This window comes from Papio anubis, chromosome 10, assembly GCF_008728515.1.
Source record: "Papio anubis isolate 15944 chromosome 10, Panubis1.0, whole genome shotgun sequence".
Taxonomy (NCBI): Eukaryota; Metazoa; Chordata; class Mammalia; order Primates; family Cercopithecidae; genus Papio; species Papio anubis.
In genome coordinates this window covers 116,278,526-116,298,119 of record NC_044985.1, presented here as the reverse complement: position 1 = coordinate 116,298,119, position 19,594 = coordinate 116,278,526, and the positions used below count along the sequence as shown (strand labels likewise).

The window sequence follows — 19,594 nt, the reverse complement described above, 5'->3', positions numbered from 1 at the left end:
AAATGACTTGACCTTAACATGAGATTATTGGGGTGGGCCCGACATAAGCACATGAGCCCTTCAAAATCAGAGAATTTTGCCAAGTGCAGTGGCTTACGCCTGTAATCCTAGCACTTTGGGAGGCCAAGGTGGGAGGATTGCTTAAGCCCAGGAGTTGGAGACCAGCCTGAACAATACAGCGAGACCCCATCTCTTAAAAAATAAGTAAATAAAAGCAGAGCGTTTCCTGGGCTGGTCAATGTAAGGAAACCAGAAACTTGAAGCACGTGGAAGATTTCACTGGTGGGAGGGATTCTCCATTGCTGGCTCTGGAAGTGGAGGGGGCCTCTGGGAGCTGACAGCAGAACCCCAAAGTGGACACCTTGATTCTGGCACTTCAAGGAACTGAATTCTGCCACAAACCCTGAGCTTAGCGAAGGCCCCTGAACCCCAGATGAGCGCCACATCCCCAGCCAACATCTCGATTTGGCCCAGTGAGGCCACGGGCAGAGAATCGCATGCCGTGCCTGGGCCGCTGACTACAGAAACTGTGAGGTCATAAAAGTGTGCTGTTGTAAGTAGCTATGTTTGTGCTACTTTGTTTTGCAGCAATAGAAAACTAATAACCCTCTTTGGTAGTTCTGTCACAGGCTCTGGGACCTCTTGCCAAGAGGGGATCTTGGTGCCAGGCTGAGGGCAGCCCCAGGCATAGCTGGCACTCTCCAGTGATATGTGGATAGGCACCTTGCTGCTGGCTACTCCTGGCAGGCCTGAGCACCTGCCCAAGAGGCTGTCACAGGTGGAAGGGAAGGCAGAAACTTGATACCCAGCTTCCTGCTCTGGCTGTCCTGGAGTTGGGGGAACCTTGTACCCGGTTGCCCATCCTCTAATCTGATCTATCATCACAACAGAGGAGGAGGCCTGTGGGAGGCCCTGCCATGTGCTGTCCAGCCCACAGCCCCGGGGTGGGTGGCAGTGGGCAGAGGTGGGCACTGATAGTCACAGTGATGCAGGGTGAATCACAGGAGCACCAAATCTGCTTCTCTAGTCCTTTACCCACTTTAAGGAGCCTCTGACAATGTCTGAACCCCCAAACATACGGTCTGGAAGGAGGCCCCACTAGGGGCCAGGGCCCTGTGCCCAGCCCCCCACCTGCCAATATCCCCCTCCCCAGACCCTCTATCTCCTTCCCTGCACAGCCCTGCTGTCTCTCCAAAAGGGACAATTAGTGGCCTCAGCTTTAATTAGCTAACGATCCCCTTCAGCTCCAATCACTTGAAATGATGATGGAGTGCTGGGGGAGGGGACTGCAGGCCCAGGGACCCTGGGAGCCAAGGAAGAGGCCCTTCAGGCCATTCAGGCTTCTCTGCCTGTCCCAGGCTCGCCCTTCCTTGCAGTCCCAGGCAATGTGCCAAGGAGATCCTGCCAGGAAGGGGTGTCCCCAGCCCCCACAGCCTCGTTTGCATCCCTCTTGCAGCAGGAGCTGAGCTCCTGTCGTGGCCTGCCCATCAGATGGGGAGCCCAAGGGACCTGCTTGTCAGCGCTAGAGGCCACTGGCCGGAGACTCTCCACTGCCCCCTCCTTCTTGTCCCCCATAGCCACAGGCTCTGGCTCTGCAAATCTGACCTCCACTCCTGACCCCCTGCCTGTGGCCAAGGCCTTGCCACTTAAAGGTTGGGTAGGAAGGACAAGGCAATAGGAAAATCTAGGGTTCCAGCAGAGCTGAGGAAGAGAGGCTGTCGTGAAAATACCGAGTCACAAGATAACGTCAGGTAGTGACAAATGTAGTATGGGATGCACCCAGTGCCACAGACAGAAAACGGCTTGGCCTCTTCAACTAGGGAAATCCAGGAAGGTCCCGTGGAGGTGGTGACATCTGGAAAGGAGGTCAAAGTCCCGGCTGCAGGCCCTGAGATGCCTCCTGAGGTCGCTGAGCAAAGCCACACTTGGCATCTCTGACACAGTTTCTGGGCCTGAGGTCTCAGGCTGGGCCCCTGGCTCCTGGCTGCCATCGCTTGGGTTCCTGAGTGCCCTACTGCCCCCTGCAGAGCTGTTCTTCCATCTCCCAGCTCGCAGTGTGCATGGCCCCGAGACTGAATGCAGCAGACACAGGGTCAAGTCTCCGTTTCAGTACTGAGTCTCCGTGAGAACCTGGGCATCTTCCTTTCCTTCTATGCATCCGTTTCTTCCTCCATAAACAGGGGCCAACGACAGGGCTCCCTCGTGGGATAACTCAGCGTGAGGCTCAGTGTGGAGGAGATAGAGGGCTTGGCACAGAGCATGGCGCTTAGGAGCCGCTCCGCATGTGACAGTGGGTGTCCCGCCCACAGTTGCGACAGCCTTTCCAGGTTGGAGCTGGGGCCTTCTCCATTCAGCCTAGCCCAGGCTCTGGGCACCCCTGCTCTGAGGTCACGTGTCAGGCTCCAGGCTGGGCACTGGGGGGCGTGCATCTCTCCCTGCCAGGGGCCCTTGGGCAGCTTCCTCAGGTGGGGGCCTGTCAGGGGGATCCTGGAAGCCTGAGATGGACCTAAAGGAGGGACACAAGTCTGGGGACACAGCACTCAGGCAGAGGGGACAGCTCGAACAAAGGCTGCGCTGTGAGTATGCCATGCTGGTAGAGGAGGGACACTCAGGGGAGTGTGAGGGGACCACACCCAGGCGGCCTCAGAAGCCACAGTGGCCATGGCTACACAGAGGCTGTGGCCGGGAACGGGCAGAACTGCAGCAGCACTGGGGTGGGCAAGGAGAGAGAGACCCCCTTCTCCACTAAGAAAGGGAGAAGGAGGGGCCAGAGCTGGAGACAGGAAAGGGATGGGAATGAGAGGAGGAGGTGAGAAGTCTTTCCAAGGCTGGGTTTGAAATGCAGTGAGTTTCCAGTGCCAGCAGGTGTGGGTAGGACCTGGGACCAGAGCCAAACACCTGGACACAGCATCGGGGGGTGGAGGAAGGGCAGGAGGCAGGGAAGGTGGGACAGGGCGGGCAGAGAGGGAAAGTGGGAGGAAAAACTCTGTGCCAAGGCCTTAGGATTTGGAGACCAGACGGGGTGAGTGAGACAATCTAAGTGTCCCTCAGTCAGGGAGGATGACCCCAAGGACCTCTGGCTGGGAAACACTAGCACAGACCACAGGGGGAGAAGAGGCACTCAACCATCCATCCTATTGTGTCCTATTTATTAAAAATAAATCAATAAGGGCTGGGCACAGTGGCCCACACCTGTAATCCCAGCACTTTGAGAGGCGGAGGCAGGTGGATCACCGGGAGTTCAAGACCAGTCTGGGCAACATAGCGAGACTCCAGTCTCTACACAATAAAAAAAATTAGCTGGGCATGGTGGGAACACCTGTAGTCCCAGTTACTTTGGAGGTCAACGTGGGAGGATCACTTAAGCCTAGGAGATCCAGGCCGCAGTGAGGTATGATTGTACCATTGCACTCTCACTGGGCAACACAACGAGACCTCATCTCTAAAACAACAAAAACACAGTAAAACAAAGAGATACCCAGGTGGGCCTCGATGTTCACCCTGCACTGGTCGCAGAGCCTACCTGGCCTTACCTTGGGAGGGCTGGGGCTGCGTGAAGGAGGGCTCTCATGTTTGTCCTCTACAGTCTTGTGTGGCTTCAATATTTTAAAACGAGAGAATATTTACATGTTTCTTGTATAAAAACAACATTGCTCTAGAGGTTGGGAGGTGACCCCGAGAGGAGTCTGTGCCTGGCGGGGACAAAGCCCACCACGGGGTTCAGAGTGGAGGTGAGGCGTGCAGGAGGGTGGAAAAATGGCCCCCTCTTGTCATCTGGTGGGTTCCGAGCAAAGGAAAGGTGTTCGGGATCCGAGAGTCTGGGCAGGTTTGCCTGGGTGCTGTGCCTGGTGTATGGCCTGGCGCTGAGAGATACTTCACGCAGGGTATCTCCATGAGCTGATCACAGTCGTCACCTGAGTTTATCCTATGCATCCCCTGTCCTGGGCTCCCGAAGGCACCTTGGGCTACCTGGAGGTGAAGCACAGGGGCTGCCATAGGACAGACTTTGCATTCAGTGGAGTAGGGGCCTGTGGAGGCAGCACCTGACCAGATGGGAGAGGCCACTCCCAGGTGGCCCTGAAGGATGGTTGGCAATTGGCCACTGTAAGAGCGGATGGAGGAAGGGTGTTCCAGGCAGCTGGAACAGCAAGTGCTAAGGCCTGAGGGATGAGAGAGCCAGCCATGTTCTGGGAAATGGAAACAGAGTGAAAAAGGGAGGTATAGGGGGAGGTATGGGGGCAGGGAGGCAGAGAGGGACAAAGACAGAGAAGAGCCAGGAAGAGGCCCTGCCACACTAGGTGCCTGAGCTCCACCGTGAGGGGTGAGGAGGGGTTCCAGCGTGGAGGCCAGCGTGGAGGCCAGGGCAGCAGTCCAGGCTGGAGTGGGCCTAGTGTGGGGTCAGGACCTAGCAAAGGAGCTCAGCCAGAGGTCTGGACAGCAGGGAGGAAGCCAGGCCAGGAGGGCCGGGGAGTGTGGGGAGGTGATAGGCCAGGCCAGGGAGCCCAAGGGCTGCCTTTGAGGCACAGGAAAGCCAGTGGAGAACAGAGTTCAGCTGTCCCCTGCACCGCCCTGCCAGAGGCAGGCCTCACTGGAGGCTCAGGTAGAACCAACGGGCAGCCAGTCACCCCCCCTGGTCACAGCAGTGGGGAGAAGTGGAGGCCCAGGGCAGAGTGGTGGGGTACTGGGCTTTTGGGGGTCTCTCAGTTAGGCTGTGGGCCCCGAGATTTCCAAGACGAACCTGAGTCAGCACTGTGGCGGCCGCGGCGGCTCCGGCCTTCCTTCGCCCCCTCCCTCCCACCCCGGTCACTTGGGAGAGTCATTTCATTTCTCAAATTAAAAATCCATTTCGTGTTGTGAATAATAGATGGAATGAGCCCCGAGGGGCCGGGTGGAGGACAGGAAACTGGTTGGGGGCGTGTTTTTAGGGCTCAGAAGATACCACAGGTCTGCAGGGGAGGAGTGGGGCCTGGTTGCACAGGGTGGAGGCTGGCAGGGCACGTTCTGGAGCTGACACCCCGCTGCAGCACACTGAGGCAGGGAAAGGGGTTCATCCCCACCCACATGCAGGCCGCAGGAGAGAAGCGGGTCTGACCACAAGTGCGCTCCAGGCAGGGCCAGGCCTGGCGTTTAGGTGGGCAGCCCTACCTCAGATTAAGGCACTTACCAGCCCACTTGGTGAATGTGCAACAGATGCAAGCTGTTGGTGACAGCACGCTGTCCCCAGGGAGAGCTCCATGCCCAGAACCTAAACCAAGTGATGCCCTGTTCGGCAGCGTGGCTGAGATCTACCCTTGGTCAGGGAGGAGACACAGTCAGGTTCTGAACCCCTCATCTCTGCCCCTTGCATCCCCTCAGGCCTTTTCTCTTCAAGGCAGCTCTGGCGGCATTCCACTGCTCCCTGAAGCTGGGCACCCAGATGCCTCACTCATGGCTTGGCTGGGTTTAGCTGGGCACTGCTGTGACCTGTCATTCTCTTGCTCATGAGTCATGGGGTCACCTTGGTAATATAGGGATAGGAAGAGATCTCCCAAGAGAGTGAGCAAGCTACAGGTCAGATCACTGGTGCCCTACTCCCCTAGAGCACCAGATTCCCTTACAGAGAAGGCGCCGGAAAGTCAAGGAGGTGGGCCTCCGACCTCTCTTTATTGGCAGTCTGTGCGGGGTGGCCAGGACTGAGGGGTCAGAGGGCCCAATTCCAAGTCAACTCCTGTAGGTCCTGGTTGCCGCTCTCAGCCCGGGGCTGGGGGATGAGATGAGAACAGAAAAGGTGAGGTGGAGCCAGGCAGGTCCCCTGGGAGTCGGGAGGCCCATGAACAGATCAATAGCAGCTGAGTCTGGGAGAGGGTGGCTGGAAGGGGGGTCCCAGAGCTGACTGACCTGGGAGGGAGGAGGAAGGGACAACGGAGGGAAAAAGGAGGGAGGAGAGACTGAGGGCCTGGGACTGCCCCCACCCCACCACCGTGACTGGAGCAGAAGAGTCCCTAGGGAAGCATGTTTGCCTCTGTGCCTTTCTGTCGGAAGAGTCGGCTCTCTGAGACAATATCCATTTTTATATTTCTTGGAAATTTCACGGCATTCATTTCGGGGAAAATAAAAGCTGTCATTGCTGGAGAAATGATACCAATCAGGGCCTGAAAAGGCTGGAAAATTATCCTCCTGGAGACGGGAACATTGAGGGAAAAATGCAGATTAAAAGCACAAAGAGCCACTTTGCCACCTCCCTGCCCTCCCCTCCCCCCTTCATGGAACCACCACATTATAAGTAATTCCATGTTTCCTCCTTAGAATTAATAGGACCCAAGAAGGATGCCTGGGGAAGAGGATGACCCTGGGGTGGCCAGAGACGGAGGCAGGGTATCCAGAGTGGGGGCTTAGAGATGGAGAGATGAACAGGCAGGGGAGAGGCAAGACAGGGACAGAGGCCGGCACTCAGGGCCAGGGCTCAGGAGCTGGGCAGATGCACAGCCCCCAAGGAGGGGAACAGGATGATGGATAGTTTATCAGAGTCCCTACCTTGTCGTGATTTTTATCAGATGGCTCTCCATGGCTCTCACACATTGTTTAGGCCAATCCTACAGGCTGGAGTCGGCAGACCTGGGAGGGCTGATGCTTTGTGGGGTCCCCTGCTAGAGACACCAGAGGTCGGTAGGGTAGAGAAAGCAGAGATTCCAGAAACAGTATCAGTCTTCCAAGGAGCCCCAAGTTCTCTGTGTCCCATGAGGGCCAGGCTGTCTGACCAAGGCAGGGAGGCAGGTAGAAGAGGGCTCTGCCTCCAGGCAGCGGGGAGATCCCACATTGAAAAAGCCAGTTCACCTGGAAGAAGGCAGGGGGTGGGTAAATTCAGAGTCCCGGCACCCAGCCTGCCCTCCCATCAGTCCACATACCAGGGTCTTGAGGCTCAGGGCTTGTCTGAGGCCGGAGGCTGCTGGCCAGAGGAGGCAGGCTCCAGCCCTCCCTGGCTCCAGCAGGGAGACTTCGCTCATTCTTCTCTTGGCCTTTTCTTCCTACCTGGGCCAGGGACTTCCTGAGCCGTGGTGCCAGGGCCAGCCACGGCTGGGGAGGATGGGGAAGGGGGCTGCAAGCCCTCTTCTTGCAGGAGTCCCCACTGAGCTCCCTTCACCAGGGGCTAGGCGAAGGGAGCGAGGCCAACCAGAAGCCCTGGTGGAGAGCCGATCCAGGACAGGGGTTCCAGGGAAGACAAAGAAGCCGGTAGTGAAGGTGCGCTCTGCGCCAGGGACTGTGCCGGCAGACACAGGCACTACTGACACCGTCCCCAGCCCTTCAGAGGAGTACTTGGCCCGTCATCTCCAGCTCCAGCTCCTTTTCTTCCTACCTGGGCCAGGGACTTCCTGAGCCGTGGTGCCAGGGGGCTGCAAGCCCTCTTCTTGCAGGGGTCCCCACTGAGCTCCCTTCACCAGGGGCTAGTGGGCGGCTGGGAGTGGGGACACTAGATCGGAGGGAACCCCTCACGGCAGTACTCGCTGCCCTCACTCGTCTTGGAATGCGGCTGGACCCGGAGTCCCAGACCGCAGCCCGCGCACGACCCCCGGGAACCCGTCTCCGCGGGCCGCCGACCCACGTCCGCGCTGCGGCCCCGCTGCCAGGTGGCCCGAGAGACGCAGGAGGAAGGAGGGGCGCGCGGGGCGGGCGGAGGAGGGTGGAGCCGCCCGCGCGCCCCCTCCCTCGGGCCGGCAGGCGGGCGGCGCGGCGGGCTCGGCGCGGCGGCAGAGGAGGCGGCGGGCGCTGGGAGACACCGGACGCCGGCTCAGCTCCACTCCGCTCCGGCTCAGGCCCCTGCTCGGGCCCGACCCGCTCTGTCACCGCCGGCTCGGGCGCGCACCTGCCGGGTAAGTGGCGCCCGAGTCCCTGTCGCTGAGGCCACCATCGCGGCCACCTCCGTCGCCGCCGCCGCCACTGCGCGGAGCCTCCCGGCTTTGTCTGCGTCCTCTCGGCTGCGGCTCCGGCTGCGGCTGCGGCTGCGGCTCCCGGGCTCGGCTCTCGGGCTCCGCGGACTGCGCGGCACAGCGCCAGGGCTCGGGGCTCGCCGGCCAGCTCGCTCCCCGCCGGGGGTGAAACTTCGCCCAAGTTTGGGTTCTGGGGAGAACCTGTTGAAGCCGGGAGTGGCTCGGGGCGGGGACAGAGATGGTGGGAGTCGGGGGAGGGCACCCGTCTCGGCTTCTCCATCAGGGCCGTCCAGGGGTGGGTTGTGTGTTCGCCACCCTGGGGCGTTGGCGCGCGCCTCCAGGGAAGGGGCGAGTGGGCCGTCGGGCCACCGAGCAGAAGGAGCCAGCGAGCGGGATTGGCGTGGTCAACCCCGCGGACTTCCACGAGGACAAAGTTTGGTTCTTTGGCCGCTTTGCCGAGCGTCTGGGTCCAGAGCGGAGAGCTGAAAGTGCCGCATAGACGCGCCCCTGACTGCACCTCCTCACTCCAGCCTCCGCTCCTTCCCCCACCCCACCCGGCCTTGGCTGGGGCAGGTCGTGGGAAAGAAAGGCGAAGGGAAGAGGGACGACCTTTCAATGAAGGCCCACTACGTGCCAGGCCCCTTGCCTGGCGCCTCTTGCTTCCAATAAGAGCCCTCCCAACCCTGCGGCTCTCAAGCCTGCGCAGGGAGGGGACAGGGGAGAAGACTACACTGTGCACGCGGGGGTGGTGGCCCCGCCGAGCCCCCCTAATCCCTGGTTTCCGCAGTGAATGAGGCCCAAGGCTGGGGCCTCTGCACCCAGGCCTGTGTGCCTCCTCGCGGTGCCCCTGAGCCCCATCCGGCTGCGGCGCCTCCAGAGCCAGCTTCTGCCCTTCCCGCAGCTGCGGCCCCGGGGCCATGCGGAGGCCCACGAGGAGGCCGGCGGCCACGCGCATCCCGTAGCCCAGGTGGCCCAGGGCTGCACCCCAGCGGCCTCGGCGCCATGGAGCCCCCGTATTCGCTGACAGCGCACTACGATGAGTTCCAAGAGGTCAAGTACGTGAGCCGCTGCGGTGCGGGGGGCGCGCGCGGGGCCTCCCTGCCCCCGGGCTTCCCGTTGGGTGCTGCGCGCAGCGCCACCGGGGCCCGGTCCGGATTGCCGCGCTGGAACCGGCGCGAGGTGTGCCTGCTGTCGGGGCTGGTGTTCGCCGCCGGCCTCTGTGCCATCCTGGCGGCTATGCTGGCTCTCAAGTACCTGGGCCCGGTCGCTGCCGGCGGCGGCGCCTGTCCCGAGGGCTGCCCTGAGCGCAAGGCCTTCGCGCGTGCCGCTCGCTTCCTAGCCGCCAACCTGGACGCCAGCATCGACCCATGCCAAGACTTCTACTCGTTCGCCTGCGGTGGCTGGCTGCGGCGCCATGCCATCCCCGACGACAAGCTCACCTATGGCACCATCGCGGCCATCGGCGAGCAGAACGAGGAGCGCCTGCGGCGCCTGCTGGCGCGGCCCGGGGGTGGGCCCGGCGGCGCGGCCCAGCGCAAGGTGCGCGCCTTCTTCCGCTCCTGCCTAGACATGCACGAGATCGAGCGACTGGGCCCGCGGCCCATGCTGGAGGTAATCGAGGACTGCGGGGGCTGGGACTTGGGCGGCGCAGAGGAGCGTCCGGGGGTCGCTGCGCCATGGGACCTCAACCGGCTGCTGTACAAGGCGCAGGGCGTGTACAGCGCCGCCGCGCTCTTCTCGCTCACGGTCAGCCTGGACGACAGGAACTCCTCGCGCTACGTCATCCGCGTGAGTGCCCTCCCCACCACCCGAGCGCCCTGCCGGCGGCCGCGGATCCGGGGCGCAGTGGCTTTGCCCAGGGGTCCCTGTGCGCGGGAGGCGGGTGCGTGAGAGGAGAGGAGGGGAGAGGCGAGCAGGAGAGGGGAGGGGAGGGGAGCGCACCGCGGCAGAGCGCGGGAGGAGGGCGCAAGTAATTTCCCTGGGAGTAATTGCGGTGTTTAGAGGAGCCGCGGGAGCCGCAATTTCCCAGCCCTCTGGCAGGCTGTGAGGGCCAGGAGGGAGGGGCGCGCCGGTGGGCTGGGTTGACATCTCCGCAAGGGCTTGAGCTGGCCCCGAAACTAGGGGTCCCAACTGTCAGTGGGGGAACTAGGAATGCCCCTGACAGATAAGGAAAGTGCAGACGTACAGGGGTAAGACTGGGCGCCCGTAGGCTGGGACAGTCAGGGATGGGGCTTTGGCCATCTCGTCCTGGTGGAAAGAGGGGCTGGGGTCTGCGTGCTTCTGGGACTGTACTCATGGATGTCTGGTTGCTCTCTGGGCATTGGAGTGGGAATTCCCTTTGTTTAGGGAACCTGAGGTGTGGACCTCTGACCTCTGGACCCTGTCTCCCTCCCCAGATTGACCAGGATGGGCTCACCCTGCCAGAGAGGACCCTGTACCTAGCTCAGGATGAGGAGAGTGAGAAGGTGCTGGGGCATGGGATGGGGAGGCAGGGAAGGCCTGGGGCCCCAGGAGGGGTGGATCCAGGCTAGGCCTGTCTCTGTCCCTGGATGAGCCCCCTCCCCTGGTGCAGATTCTGGCAGCATACAGGGTGTTCATGGAGCGAGTGCTCAGCCTCCTGGGTGCAGATGCTGTGGAACAGAAGGCCCAGGAGATCCTGCAGGTGGAGCAGCGACTGGCCAACGTGAGCAGACCGGGGCTGGCGGCTGCCCTGGACTTGAGAGAAGGCATCATGGAGCACGGCTGGGTCAGCTGTGATCTCTCCCAACAGATCACTGTGTCAGAGTATGATGACCTACGGCGAGATGTCAGCTCCATGTACAACAAGGTGACGCTGGGGCAGCTGCAGAAGATCACCCCCCATGTGAGTGTGGCCCAGTCCTCGTGGGCAGGCAGGGTTGGGGGCAATGCTGCTGCTGGGACTACAGGGTCATCTCTCCCCAGAGATGGGCAAACCCTTCCTTGGCCATGGACTCTTATGTCCCCTTGCTGCCTCTCTCTGCCCCTCTCCCTGTCTTCTGTGGCCCCTGCCACCCCCAGCCTCACTGTCCTTGTCCTTGGCCTCACAGTTGCGGTGGAAGTGGCTGCTAGGCCAGATCTTCCAGGAGGACTTCTCAGAGGAAGAGGAGGTGGTGCTGCTGGCGACAGACTACATGCAGCAGGTGTCCCAGCTCATCCGCTCCACACCCCGCCGGTATGGCTGCAGATCTGGCATTTTCTGCCCAGCGGCCACTAGATCCTTCCCCTGCATGCTGGACCTATCTGCTGGGTGGGCTTTACATTTTCTGCTCTGCATATCTGGGATGACCCCCTGTCCCTTCTTTGTGGGGTTGTCTGGGTCCTGGGTCCAGCCGCAGGTTGGGGGGCACAGGTGGGGGTGGTGCCCTTGGTGGCCCACATGCATGTCCGTCTGGACACCCACTGGCTTCACCTGGCCCCCAGGGTCCTGCACAACTACCTGGTGTGGCGCGTGGTGGTGGTCCTGAGTGAGCATCTGTCCCCGCCATTCCGTGAGGCGCTGCATGAGCTGGCACGGGAGATGGAGGGCAGCGACAAGCCACAGGAGCTGGCCCGGGTCTGCCTGGGCCAGGCCAACCGCCACTTTGGCATGGCGCTTGGTGCCCTCTTTGTACACGAGCACTTCTCAGCTGCCAGCAAAGCCAAGGTGGGCTGCCCTTGTTTGGGTGGGGAGGATGGTGCTGAACTGAGGGTGAAGCCCTCCCGAGGCCATGGTCCTAACATGGGGAGCCCCACATGTTAGGCCAGGCCCCAGCCCTCCTTCTCAGGCACGCTCGGGAGGCGTGGCCTTAGGGATGTCCGTGGTCATTGCGGGGGCAGTTTCCTCTTCTGTCTTGTGAGCCCTCGGGGGTGCAGGGCCTGGATCCCCACCTCCAAAGTATCCTCTTGGTGTTCAGAACTGAGGTTTGGGCTTAGAAAGTGGTGCTTAAAGACAGGGGTACCCCTCCTGCCAGGAGTGATGGACCAGAGTGAAAGGCTGCTGGGTTGACCCTTGCTCCCTGACCTCTGACCCTGCAGGTGCAGCAGCTGGTAGAAGACATCAAGTACATCCTGGGCCAGCGGCTGGAGGAGCTGGACTGGATGGATGCTGAGACCAGGGCTGCCGCTCGGGCCAAGGTGAGGGGACCCTGTGCCATTGGTTGGTCCTATATACATTGAGCACCTACTGTGTGCCAGTGAAAGAGAACAAAAGGGGCAAAAAGGGCTTCCTAGAGTTGACTAGGCCTGCCTCCCCAACTGTGAAGCCCACTCCCAGGCTGGCCTAGTGTTCCCTTCCTTGGTGAGTAGGATGGGGTGGAGGCTGTCTCCTGAAGCCCCGTGCCACCCTCACCTGCCCTCGGCCTGCAGCTCCAGTACATGATGGTGATGGTCGGCTACCCAGACTTCCTGCTGAAACCTGATGCTGTGGACAAGGAATATGAGGTGGGCCCTGACCCTGCCTGCCCTGCCCATCCACAGCCCCTGTACTAACGGCACTCAGGAGGGCAGGTGGCCTGCATGGCCAGGATGTCGCCCAGTCTGCAGGTAGCCCTGCCCTTGTCTGTGGCTGAGTGCCGCCCATGCCTCCTGCAGTTTGAGGTCCACGAGAAGACCTACTTCAAGAACATCTTGAACAGCATCCGGTTCAGCATCCAGCTCTCAGTTAAGAAGATTCGGCAGGAGGTGGACAAGTCCACGTGGGTACCTGGTCCAGAGCTGGGGGTCAGAGAAGGTTGTGGGGAAAGGGCAGGAGCTGGTGGGGCAAATCATCTCACAGCCATGCAGATATGGGGGGGCACACAGGCCAGCACAGGGCATGGGGTGGAGGCCGGCAGGGTGACCCCCAGACCGTCAGGAGATGGCTGATGAGGAAGCTGTGATGTGAGGGTAGTGGGGGAGGGAGTGTGTGCCCCCCATTCACCCCAGCCTCCCTCCACAGGTGGCTACTCCCGCCACAGGCGCTCAATGCCTACTATCTACCCAACAAGAACCAAATGGGTAAGGGGATGTGTCCCTACACTGGGCGGGGCAGGGTCTAAAAGTGGGTGTGTCTCCCACTGAGCACCCCCTTCTTGTAGTGTTCCCCGCGGGCATCCTGCAGCCCACCCTGTATGACCCTGACTTCCCACAGTGAGTACATAGCTTGCCCTGTTTGTGGCTGAGGGCAGGGCTGGCATGCAGACCTTGTCTACCAGGTGTGTGTCGGTGTACTGTGGCTCCAATCGCCCCAGACCCAGCTGGGTTCAGGAGTCAGGACAGCTGTGGACCCTGGCTCCCTACTGCATCCTTGGTTATTTAGAAAAATGTGTAGGTTTGTTATTTGTAACTTCCTGGGGTCTTCCTTACTTGTTTGAGGCTCATTTCGATGTTTCAAAGGTGGCGCAACACTAACGATGAGGTCGGAGGCCAAACCCCCTCGTGGGTGCCTCCGTTTCCCTCCTGTCTCCTCCAGCCCTGTTTCACCGCCCAGCCAGCTCTGTTAGATGGGATTTCCTAAAAGCGGCTGGATAGGTTCCACTGGCATTCACACAGCCCATGAGGAAGCTGAGACACAAGTGCCCCTGGACCACACGGATGCCTCTGTGGCCTCCCTGGGCTACCTCCTGGCCTGGCCAGGGGACATCCGGGGCCTGGGCAGCAGCATGGGGCTCTCAGAGGGTGCTGAGGGCTAGGGCCTGATGCTGCTGCTGTGGGCCCAGGTCTCTCAACTACGGGGGCATCGGTACCATCATTGGACATGAGCTGACCCACGGCTACGACGACTGGGGTGAGGCCTGCTGGGGCCCGAGGGGATGGCTGGGAGGGGGCAGGACAGGCAGTGGAGAGGCAGGGTAGGGGATGGGCTAACTGGGGCTGGTGGGTGGGAAGGGGAGGGCGCTCAGAGTGAGAGTGGGTCTCATCCTGCTGCACTGCCCACAGGGGGCCAGTATGACCGCTCAGGGAACCTGCTGCACTGGTGGACTGAGGCCTCCTACACCCACTTCCTGCGAAAGGCCGAGTGCATCGTCCGTCTCTATGACAATTTCACTGTCTACAACCAGCGGGTGAGACCCCCCACCTGCCCCTTGTGCCCCTCAGGCCTGGTGGGGCACGGGCTGGGAGCATCACGCATACCCTTGTGCACATGCACATGTCTAAACAAAACCTGTGCCCAGGTCCCTGCACACACACTTGGTTCCCGCACACTCATGTGGACACATAATGAGTGTCTGTAGACTTACGGAGGACAAGGGGTTTAGGGGGAAGGAGTAGAGTTGGAGCCCCCCCTCAAACTCTCTGGGCAAGGGAAGGAGAGGGGTGGTGGGAATTAGGGGCTGGGGCCCAAGGTATCAATGCCCAAGGGAGGCCAGCTGGGCCCCAAGCAGCCCCCTGTCCTCTTCCCTTCCCGGCAGGTGAACGGGAAACACACGCTTGGGGAGAACATCGCAGATATGGGTGGCCTCAAGCTGGCCTACCACGTGAGCCGCCTGCCTGCGCTCCACCCCAGCTGCGGGAGGGGCGGGGGCTGATGAGGACTCCAGATGAGGGACAGAGCTGCCTCTCCCTGCCCACCCTGCTGAGCTCTGGCCTGGGGTGGGGCAGGGCATGTGCTGGGGACATGGTCCACTGGAAGAGGAAGGATTCACAGGCCTGCCTTCACAGGGAGAGCAGGGAGGGCTACCTGGATGGAGGACAGAGAGGAAGCAGTGCCCAGGGTGGGTGGACATAGCAGGTCCATGCTCTCTCTGTCCCCAGGCCTATCAGAAGTGGGTGCGGGAGCACGGCCCAGAGCACCCACTGCCCCGGCTCAAGTACACACACGACCAGCTCTTCTTCATTGCCTTTGCCCAGGTGGACGGGGTGGGGGATTGGACTGGGAGCCTTGGGGTGGGGACACAGCATCCGGGGTCAGTCCCAGCTCTGCCTTGCCCAGGCCTCGCATGGCCAGCCTGTCTCTCATTACCTGTCCCCTCAGAGGTGATGGCCCTGTGGTGCTGAGGGGGCCTATGGCCTTGCGTCCTGGGTGGGGGGCTAGGGGGTGGATGCCTGGCTTCATCTCCCCCTCCCCCCCTCCACCTGGCTCCTGGACCCAGAACTGGTGCATCAAGCGGCGGTCTCAGTCCATCTACCTTCAGGTGCTGACCGACAAGCATGCCCCTGAGCACTACAGGTATGCCCAGCTGCCCGCCTGGCCTCGTCAGCTGCTTGTGTTTGGGGTGGGATCGGGAGCACGGGAAGGAATAAAACTCACTCGTTTGCTGGGATTGGGGTGGTTGCAGGGCCCCTCACTGTGTGGGTCTCTCCCCACCCCAGGGTTCTGGGCAGCGTGTCCCAGTTTGAGGAGTTTGGCCGGGCTTTCCACTGTCCCAAGGACACGCCCATGAACCCTGCCCACAAGTGTTCCGTGTGGTGAGCCTGGCTGCCCGCCTGCACGCCCCCACCGCTCCCGCACGAATCACCTCCTGCCGGCTACCGGGGCAGGCATGCACCCGGTGCCAGCCCCGCTCTGGGCACCACCTGCCTTCCAGCCCCTCCAGGACCCAGACTCCCTGCTGCCCCTCACTTCAGGAGGGGCCTGGAGCAGGGATGAGGCTGGACTTCCGGGGGCTGTGGGGGAAATATGCTGGGGTCCCCAGACTCTGCTCTAAGGGGGCCAGACCCTCTGCCAGGCTGGATTGTATGGACCCACCTTCGCTGTGTTCTTGCTGCAAAGTCTGGTCAATAAATCACTGTATGGTTGCCTTGGCCTCTTCACGAGTCCCCAGGGCAGGCGGAGCTGGAGACAGCCGTCTGCAGGGAGGCTAGGGCGCTTAGCACAACCGGGACCCTGGAGAGGACCTTCTTGTCTACTGGTTGCCCTGGCTCAGCCGCCTGTGTCTAGCCCTCCTGGACTCTTCTATCTTTTCCACCAACCGGCAATACTTCCCTGGCCCAGCCGCCCTCCCCCAAAGCCTTGCCTGGGACTTCCTGCCCAGTTCTGGGGCACCCCTAATTCAGTCTCATGGCCTGGTGACCCACATTCCAGGGTGATGCTGGGACTTATGTCCCCTGCAAGTCTGAAGTAGGAGAAGCTTCTGCCTTGTCTCAGCCTGGCCCTTGGCCTCAGCCTCTCTAGAAAGGGGATAGTGACCCACACTTACATGGAGGTGGGGCCGGCCCACAGGACAGCTCAGCCTCTCCTCCAGTGTGGAGGCAGGCTCCTGGGGTGCAGAAAGCAGAGGACTGGTAGGAATGATAGGCTCCTGGCATGAGGAGGGTGGACAGAGGCAGGGAGTGCTGCCCAGGCTGGAGGCTGCCGACTGGCCCTGCCCGATCGTGGAGGGGTGGCAGGGGGAGGGGGAATTCTCCTATCGGGCGGCCCCACTCAGGGATCCCGAGTCTGCACTGAGGGGGACCAGCAGGCGCCTGCCCTTCCTCCCAGGTCTGCTTTTCTTCCTTCGGGGGTGGCCTAGCGGGGTTAACCCGTCCCTGGGCACCACCCAGTGTGGCCATCCCCATCTCTTGAATGGAAGTGGTGAATTTCTTGCCAGCCCAGCTCTTGTCGTTCTGCTCAGACAACGCCTGCCTGCACCCTGTCCCCAGCCTTCAGACACCTTTAAGAAGTCCTTGTCATCTGAGCCTTGGGCAGGACAGCCATGCGTGGTCCTGTGGAGGAGGCTGGAACTGAGAAGGATACCCACAGGAGTGGCCAATCCGGGATGGGGCAGGGCCCTTCCTCCCAGTCTGCAGGAGGCTGACACTGGGTTCCGATGTGTCAGGGAAGACTGCAGAGGCTCAGTCCTGGGCACCAAGCCGGGCTCAGAGCTGCCTGTCAAGGGCTCCTTCACCGTGTGCTCCTTGGAGGACCCCAGGCCCCATGCAGGTGCTGTTTCCAGACCTTTCCTCTTGAGCTGGGCACACACGTGTCCCTTGGGCAGCTGGAGCAGAAAAACAGTCCTCTTCCTGCCACCCTCCTGGGTGGGGCCTGGTGTCTGGGACCCTCTATACCCCGAGACCCACCCCGTCCCTCTGACCTGGGATCCTGGTTGGAACTGGAATCTGCAGGCCCAGCCCTCTTGCCCTCACCCCAGACTCCTCCAGTTTCCCAACTTTACCCATGATCAATCCCTCCTGTGTCCACACCAGCTTAGGGGAGGCCTCAGCATCAGGGGAGCCTGTAGGGTGAGCAGCCAGCAAAACCAGCAGACAGGGGTCCCTTCTGCCCAGCTCAGGAAATGCAATGAGGCTGGGACACTCCTGGGGCCAGGCCCCTTCCCTCTGTGCCCTGCTGAGGATGCAGTGAGGATGGGTGCAGCGAAGTGCCTGGGAAAAGACATGAAGTTCCTGGCTTCCAGGCTGGTCCAGAGCAAGTGGCCTGATGCCCGGCAGCACTGTGCATCACCTGCTAGTTCCCAAACTGCTTTTTCAGACAGGCCCTAGGAGCATCCCCACTGCACCCCAATGAGATGGACAGAGCGGCAGGGAGCCCCTTTAACAGATGGGCCACATGTTCCCCAAGGCCACACTGCTCATGTCAGGGTCTTGTGGAGCTCGGATGTCAGCAGGTGTCAGCATGGGTGCATCACGTGTTCCGCTGGGAGACCAGGCACGTGGCCTAGTCCCAGCCATTTATTTGTCTACCAGGCCCCATCCTAGGATCCGCATTGGGCTGTCGAAGACTGTGATTCTACTGGGGTCGAGGAATGAGAATGAGCTCAGCATAGCTACCTGCCTGGCCTCCGTTTCCCCTGTGTTCAGTGAGGGGACATCAGCCCGGCTGTGAAGGCCCTTCCTGGGTGATTCTAGAAGTGGCTGAGGGGCGGGTTGTTGCTGGGCTGGCTCCATCCATCCCCAAGGGCGGGTTCTCCCACACAGCGGGCACAGCTCACTGGGATGACAGAAAGCAGCCTTCGGCCAAGCACTTAAGAGCAGGGAAATAAAGGAGCTGGGATGGTTTACAGCTGTGCTTAAACTTCCAGGCGTCTAGCCAAGCGAGGTGGCTCAGGCCTGTAATCTCAGGAGTTTGGGAGGCTGAGGCAGGTGGATCGCTTGAGTCCAGGAGTTAGATACCAGCCTGGGCAATATGGGCAAAACCGCATCTCTGCAAAAAATACAAAAATTAGCTGGGCATGGTGGCATGCCCCTGAAGTCCCACCTACTTGGGAGGCTGAGGTGGGAGGATCACTTGATCCTGGGAGGCAGAGGTTGCAGAGAGCCATGGTTGCGCTACTGCACTCCAGCTTGGGTGAGACTGAGACCCTGCCTCAAAAAACAAACAAACAAACAAACAAAAAAACCTGAGAAAAAAAAATCTTCCAGATTCCACCTGTGTACCCAAGTTGAGCAGGCGATGCTGTCCCCAGCAGTTTCCTCAGGGGCTGGCCTCTGCACCAGGTCCTGCTTCTGTCATCCAAAGCTTTGTGATCAGGCCTTGAGCCCAGGGGTTACTGCCAGGTGACCCTGGCAAGGGAGGAGCCCTCTATGGTCTCCAGTGTTGCCATCAGCAGATGAGAGGTGAGGGGTGCCCAAGCGCTGGCTTGCAGCTGCCACGATGAAGGATCGGCATGCCTGCCCCCCTCTTTCCTCCCCAGGTCTGCACAGCTCCCCCACCTTGGCTGCGAGCTTGCCTCAGAGTTCTCAGGGCCTAGGATGTTGGGGGTGCCCCTCAGCCCTGGGGACCCTGTGGGCGCCACCTCTGTACAGATTCAGGAAGGATTTGAAGCCAGCAGAGAGGTGGGTTTGTGCCTAAGCTTCCCATCCTCGGGTCAAAGAGGGGACATTGGCGAATGTGGGGGCTGAGCCCAGCTCCAGCTTAGTGGCCCTGGTATTTCTGGAGTACCCAGAAAGGGGCACATGGCGTCTAGTGCCACTGAACAGCCCTGAGCCCCAGGCCATTCTAACTAGCTCCAGGGAGCCCAGATTTAAGTTTCCACCACCCTTATGGTTGTCTCTATGCTGGCCCTGATGTCCAGGACCCTGTGGGGGCTCAGCTGGTAAGTGCCATAGATACAGTATTTTTAAATGGCTGAAAAATTTTAAATTTCCAAATAGGTTGGAAGCCCAGAGTCCTTCATAGGCTAATGCCTCGGGGGGCAGGTTCTGTGGGGGAGATCAGGTTTCTCCACATGGCCCCTTGGGTGGGCTGGTTCTTTCCCACCTCCACGCCCCCCATGGGGGCAGCACCCTAATTCACATTCCCCGGGTCCCATCCACACAATCCTGGGTGGGTCGCAGGCTTTGCTGAAGTTTCGGGGCACCAGAGGGGGTATGGCCCATCAGCTGCTGAGATCTACTGTCTCTTTCTCTCCTCCCTCCCCCTGCTGAGCTCCTCCCCTCTCCCAGAAGCTGGCTGGAGGAACCCACTTTCCCAGGATTGATTATGAAGAGTCGTTTCCCCTTCCCCCTGCCTGCTCCAGGCTTGTCCAGAGGCTGAGCACTGTCTCTGTCCCCATGGGTGGGCTCTCAGCTACATTCAGCAGCAGGACAGGGCAGGACAGGGCTCAAGAGTCCAGCTTTCCTACTCCCATCCCCACGGCCTCTGAACCAGTGACACTGCAGAGGGTTATTTTTACAGATACGAATTTCACCTTCTACCATCCATTAAGAAGCAGAAGGGACTATAATCTGTTTCTCTTGATTAGCATCCTAAGTGTCCTATGGTCCCTTCGTGCTCCCCTTGCAAGGGGCCATAGGACACTTCCATCAGCTCCCTGCAGCCTGCAGGGGGTGAAAGG

General features: G+C 60.7%; 1 protein-coding gene across 1 annotated transcript; it reads left to right on the top strand.

The window, feature by feature from the left end:
* The first annotated feature begins 8,182 nt into the window (after positions 1-8,182).
* On the top strand, positions 8,183-15,620 carry LOC116269202 (endothelin-converting enzyme-like 1). The gene is made up of 17 exons (XM_031651607.1): positions 8,183-9,692; positions 10,301-10,369; positions 10,477-10,587; positions 10,675-10,767; positions 10,973-11,097; positions 11,346-11,568; positions 11,940-12,038; positions 12,270-12,344; positions 12,495-12,598; positions 12,841-12,899; positions 12,980-13,031; positions 13,601-13,668; positions 13,821-13,945; positions 14,294-14,359; positions 14,637-14,732; positions 14,975-15,051; positions 15,195-15,620. The coding sequence occupies exons 1-17, from the start codon at positions 8,907-8,909 to the stop codon at positions 15,292-15,294; spliced, it is 2,328 nt and encodes a 775-aa protein (XP_031507467.1). The 5' UTR covers positions 8,183-8,906; the 3' UTR covers positions 15,295-15,620.
* The last annotated feature ends 3,974 nt before the right edge of the window (positions 15,621-19,594 follow it).